Source organism: Monopterus albus, unplaced genomic scaffold, assembly GCF_001952655.1.
Source record: "Monopterus albus unplaced genomic scaffold, M_albus_1.0 scaffold91.1, whole genome shotgun sequence".
Taxonomy (NCBI): Eukaryota; Metazoa; Chordata; class Actinopteri; order Synbranchiformes; family Synbranchidae; genus Monopterus; species Monopterus albus.
In genome coordinates this window covers 796,614-803,120 of record NW_018127971.1, presented here as the reverse complement: position 1 = coordinate 803,120, position 6,507 = coordinate 796,614, and the positions used below count along the sequence as shown (strand labels likewise).

General features: G+C 38.5%; 1 protein-coding gene across 1 annotated transcript in view; it reads left to right on the top strand.

Annotated features, from left to right (window-relative positions):
* samd10b (sterile alpha motif domain containing 10b) overlaps positions 1 to 1,925 on the top strand; it is a 41,569-nt gene extending 39,644 nt beyond the window's left edge. The window contains exon 5 of the mRNA XM_020608140.1: positions 495 to 1,925. Within this exon, the coding sequence (XP_020463796.1) occupies positions 495 to 517 (23 nt within the window). The 3' untranslated portion in view covers positions 518 to 1,925. The remainder of the gene's footprint in view (positions 1 to 494) is intronic.
* The last annotated feature ends 4,582 nt before the right edge of the window (positions 1,926 to 6,507 follow it).

Genomic DNA, 6,507 nt, shown 5'->3' with positions numbered 1-6,507 from the left:
AGAACAGTAGAATAATACAGTACAAATAGAAGGATCTGTATATATTAACAACATCTCAGCAGTTTTCGTGCAGTGCCATTAGTTATTCAGGCAGCCAGTGTTTCATACTGAATCGCTGGTTGTTAGAGGGGTTGTTACTCCGTGATAGAGTGCAGCATGTTACATGAAGAGAGATCAGCAACACTGGTTACTTGGTAATTCAGTAGAGTCTGGGGGAGTAGTGTCACATACAGAATCAGGAGGGTTATGAGCCCAAAATTAGAGCTTCAGAAAGGCTCTTATAAGATCTATGTGTTTTCAAAGCAACATTCTTGAGGATAGACAACTTCATACTGCATTTTACAAATATGAGCTAAAAGAGAGAACTTTTTTTTTGACCATGCTCTGAGGTTACAAAAGGGCATGATGTGAGAGCAAACTATTACTGCACATTAACCTCAGCTTTTCTTCCCCATGTGAATGCACTAATACCTTTCCCTCCCCTCTCTTTTCAGCTTCCTTTGGAAACTTCTCTTAGCTCATCCCTGGCAGTGCTCTCCCTCATCCCCTGTGACAATACGCCTCTAGGAACCATGGAAGAACTGCTGTCTTAAGATATGTGAGCAAAGAACCAATGAGGGGAGAGGGTGAGCCTGTAGACTACATGCCAGCCATTCTGGAGGATTCTCATTCAACAAGGCCAATCAGGTCTGCAGACATTGAGCCAGAGACAAAGCCCCACTCAAGGCAGGGGAACCCACTGTAACATAGGGATAAGATGTAAGATTCACAACCCTAGTGATGATGTAGGCCTGTCACTGGTATGTGCTTGATCACAACAAATCTCCTTTTGGTTTTCTGCCTCATTCAGACTGGACTGACTTTAGATGTGCACAAGCAGGCTTTACAGTTAAGGTCATTACATCATTCATTCTTTGGTATGGTTATTTATCAGCTAAAATTCTGAACCCACTGATGCTGAAAACTGGCTTGATCTGTGTTATCACCAGATTTCCATGCAGTGCCACCATTTGGCCTCGATCTCCATCTTCCTTTAAAACTACAACACCAACCTTTTCAGAAGGAATTAGCTGGTCTTAAATGCATTTCAATGATGCCATCACAAAGTATTACTCACCCGTAGGTCACAGTGCATTTTCCTCTCAGGACTTTAGTTTTGGAATTGCAGATTTGGAGGATCGACAATAGCGCTTTAAGCTGAATGTCATACACAATCAGTCTTTTTGTATTGTGACTGATCTGCAGTGTGTCAGTGAGAAATTAGAAACATGTATACAGTACGAGCATTTTAGAACAACCCAGTTTAATCTGTGTATACTGTAACAGTGTCTTAGTTTTGTATTAATGGAGTGGATCAGAGGCCAGAAGGGTAATGTGATGATTATGCTTGATAAAGCAATAATTGCAACTGTAGCAGGTGAACACATTGTTGAAATAATTGTCTGGAAGTAAAGTTGTTGTTTTTTTTTAACAGAGTTGGGATGATGAACCATGAGTGTCTCCTGAGAGAAATGCATTTATTGCCTGATACAGTGGCAGCATTTGTGTGCATTGTGTATTGTATGTCATCTCTCACACAGAGATATGAAGAAAAGGACATGCCTCTGTTATACTTGACACACTTTGATGTGACACTGATTTCAAATGACCAGAAATCAAGATAATATGACAGCTACATGCATGATTCCCAGTGTGACTGAATCAATCACTTCTGGTGCCACTCTAGACAGCAGCAGACATGACAGCATTTAAATCACATAAATACATAGAGTACTGTGCAAATGTCTTAGACCACTATTTGATTTGTTATTTATCAATCCTTTTATCAGAATACAACCAGAAAATATAGGCAAATATGTACACAGTATTGTTCGGGTTGCATCAGGAAGGGCATCCGGCATAAAACACGTGCCAAATGTCAACATGCGAGTCGTCAGTGTGACAATTCGCTGTGGCGACCCCTAAACGGGAAAAGCCGAAAGTGACTTTCTTTCTTTCTATTAACAAACACAAAAATGTCAGAAGAAAATACTAACAAATTGGATACTCAAGATGTGGTATTCAAGTTGTTCTAAAGAAATATGAAGAATCCAGGGAATTCAAGGACAAAAATAGGACTAAATAAACAGGAAAACTGTCAAAATATGATGAGAGGTTTCTCTCTTTCTTCTTTGAAAGACCAGAAGAAATCCAGCAAGGACCTGGCTCAGCACCTGGCAGCTTCATCTGGAGGCCAAACTGATCCTTCCACAGTCTGAATAAGCTTGATTGGGAACAGCATTTGTGGAATGACACCAGCCAAGAAAACACCTTTTTCAGAAGGGGGGCAGGTAGAAAATGGCAAAAGCTCATAAAGATTGGAGACTAGATCAGTGGAAAAGAGTCTTATGGTGTGATGAATTGAAGTCTGAAATTCTCTGATCCACTTGTCGACAGTATGTGAGAAGAAAAAAAGTTGGCAAGAGATAGAAGAATGAGTGGTGCAGCCTTCAGTGAAACATGGTGGGTCTGTCATGTTTTCAAGACTTCAACACAGTCTCCCCAAAAGAATTCAAGCTGTGCTAAGTGCAAAGGGGGTGGGGTGGGGGTGTTACACTAAATACTGACTTTGGATTGTAGAAGCTATTTGGTTCTGAAAATGTCTTTTTTTTTATATTTGATACATATTTCATGAGAAAATAAAGATAAATTGTCATTACAACCTTGCTAAAACAGCTAAACTAATGGTAGCCTAAGACTTTTGCACAGTACTCTACATACATGAACAAATAAACTTCCAACAAACAAAATTGCCCTTTCAAACATATTTTTCTCTGTCCTTTGACATAGAATCATTTGGTGATTAAATAATGAACTGACTGTTAAGAGGAGGAGAACACACTGTATGATTTTAGGATTAGCTGTAAATACTGACACTTTCGGTTTATTTTGTCAGAAGATTTATGAAGTGTTGAAATGCAAAAAACAGAAACATGGGAAATATTTAGCTGCTTTACATACAGTATGTGCAGACATATGATATGTTGTATGATGAAAAGTCTTTCTAGAATAAACTAATTGAGATGTAGCATTAGTCCTGATCTTCATGTTGTATCACTATGTTTTGCTGTTGTTGTTGTTGTTTGTTTAGTTGATACAGTCACGTCAGCAGACACTGAAACACAGGGGCACAGTTGATATAAAAGTAATACCGAAGCAACCAAAAACCTTTTTTTATCACAAGTAAGTATAAGTCAATGAAGATAAAAACAAAGTTCTGAAGGGAAAAATAACCAGACAAAGTCATCTCCTTATCTCTGCCCAACTTAAGGTAGGTCACCAAACATTAGCTCTGAGGTGCCCAAGTGTTTTCCCCATACACACATTTCAAGTTTTTAAAAGTTTTTCCAAATGTATGACAGAAATCCTGTCGTTGTAACCGCTGTTTTCCAGTCTCTGAGAATCAGTTTTTGGCTAGCATGTTCCCACTGCCAAGTTTCCTCAGGGCATCAAAATATAGCCAAGTCTCTGTGGGGGAGAAGGTTTGTTTGTTTATGTACTTTGGAAATTTGAAACTCAATCAAAATGAATCTGAGTAATTCCAAAAAAAAAAGTTCCATCTTTAGTTTTGAGACACCAAGTGAGCAAATTTATGTAAAAAGGTTTTTGAATAATGGAGCCTATATGTAACTTTAAACTGTTTTCACTTGTGTTCTGGGATGTGTGAATTACTACTAGTGTATTTATTGAGCACACAAACATAATAAGATCACTCTTCTCCATGTGTTTTGTTTCTCTCTTACACAAACTGTTACACAAACATGCACACACGCAGAAACCCAGCTGCTTTGATTTAAGTGGTTCACCTCAGTGGCCCTTTCCTCAAATCCCATAAGTGCTCCCAGATACCCCATTCTGATCATAACCAAGAAATGCTGCACAGCTCTTGTGGATACTAGTTTCTCTTTATCACTCTCTCTATTGTTTTTTTCTTTTTACCACTTTGCTTTTTTTGCTCCTTCCTCCCTCTCGCTGTCTTCCTTCTTTACCTTCTTTTTCTTCATGAATTCATTCATTTATTCATACAGTATTACTTTAAATAGCTAATGTTTATGTACATATTTCTAGATTTTAAGAATGTCCTGACAATACTGTTTATCAGAAACTTAATATACAAGTCAAAATTACAGTTATTAATATTTGTTACAGGGAAGAATGTCGCACCTGCGCTCTGACTTGTCAACCAAGGTCCATGAGTCACGACTCTTCTAACTTCATGAATGCAAAGCAGTAGTGCCTACCTAAAGAGACACAGTCTGTCTCCTGCACACATGCAAACACAAGGGCATCTAATTACTGAGAGACATGAAGCATCTCACCTGTTTATAACAAGGCACATGTATGATAAAAAGATTCAGTGAACAGTGGCCTTCTCAACCCTGACAGCGAAGAAATCCATAGAGCAGATGGTTCGATAGTGCAGTTAATTGGGTACTGTTTACTGTCACGTGTCTTATCTTTCTCTCTGGACATTTTCAAGTGTACAATTCACTTTTGAAAGCTTGTCTTTCATCATTATCTTCAAAAACACCCAAATGCTGGGACTCTCCATCCAACTAGTTCATCATTATCTGCTTGTGGCTTTGATCAGCTGGATTTCAATCCTCTAACAGTACTGAAACTGAATCAGAAACACTGTTCTCTTCCATCAACTCTTGTTAAGAAGCCCTTTAGCAGCTGCTCTAGTGGAGAGGCTCTATGGCATAAACAGCTGAAGACTGTACTGGGTTTTTTTTTTGCCATCACCCAATTGTTAATCTTCCATAGGCTATTCCACTACAAAGCATGATGAAAAAAGTGTGCATCAACATTCACCTGTAAGGTCAACAGATAAATAACACTATCAGCTGCTGGATGGACTCTTTCATGGGCCTTTTAGGGCACAGACCACTCCACCTGGCCAGTTTTAAAAACCATTAAGTAGCCTTTTGCACATTCAGCAGAGGAGGAGGGGGATATAAGTCATTGCCATGGTAACTATTCATTAGCAGCCATTAAAGAGAGTAGGAAGCAGATTCAGATGTATCAGTGAGACATACTGTGTAAGAGAATAACAGCTGTCAGTCAGATGAGGAAGAAACATCCCTCAGGCTCAGTCTGTCAGGAACCAACTAAGCATCTCCTCATGTCTAGAGACGTGTTTGTACTGACACATGACAGTGCCATGAAAACCAACCACACATTTAAAAGTGATGATGATGATGCTACAGGAGCCCATACTTCCAGCTGGTTTAAGAGCTGCTCCTGACAAATCACAGAACAGTACTGCCCTCTGATGGAAGAATAATGCAGACAACATAAAAATCCATTTAGAAACCTTTTCTTGTGTCTGTTGCAGCCATAAAATTAGGCATAAACTTGTGGCTATGTAGTCTAATATGGCTATAAAATAAGTATTTCTGGTATGACACATTTTTATTAAACATAAAAATCTGCAATAACACATGCCTGTGACATTTGGGGTCTGTATTTAAAAAGTGAATGCTACCTACAGTCCATTACTTTTACTGTGACTTAAAAAAAAACAACTTCTCTGTTAATTTAGTACAAATGAATATAAAAAAATATGTTCATGTCTTTATGTTATGATGTTTCAGTGAATCTTGTAATTCCCCTCATTAAACATAAAAGATATTAGAAAAAACATAATAGATTTCAATTTATTTAAACACCTTTGTGGGCTGATACATCACAGTACACTCGGTGGATAAATGAGGTTCTCCTGCCCTCCACTGGTAAACGCTAAAAACTGCTTTTGCACATACATTACATCATGGTTTCAGATGAGTTCTACTAATAGCAAGTATTAGGTCACGATGACTGGCACCAATCGACGACTCAGACAGGATCCTGTTTTAGTGGAACTGAGTGAGGTGGCAGTGATGCCATGAATTACTCATTTATTAAGCTGTGATACAGACAGATGTGGCTTCACACTATATATAAAAAATGTGATTGTTACCTGAGTTAAGTTTACACAATTCTTAGTGTTCAGCTACAGCAATTTAAAATCCAATAGTGTAGCCTATTAACCGTAGGCCCATGTTTTGTTTAGTTTAGATGAACACCAAAAGAATTACAGGCTATGTCTTAATATTGACCTTGGATTTTGGCATCGCGTGGCAGTTTATAATAAAAGCTTGGTTTTTTATTTGTATAATGCAGAACAAATTCATTATATACAACTGTTATGCAGAACTTGCCTTTGACAAGTTTTGCAAATATTAGGCACATTTGCTATTCCAGTGATTTTTGAAGAGAGAGATATGCAGTGACTGACAATAACACCGGCCTACAGTAAGGCAATGCCAAATAGAATAGCCTACCACAGCCGGGACTATAATCATATTCCCTGTCTGGAGCTGTTAATGTGCGCCAGGCTGGAGGACGCATTAATAGGCTACAAGATGTAGCAGCAGCCAGATTAAAATACTTGGCGAAGGCTGATTTAAGGAATTTAAGCCCTGA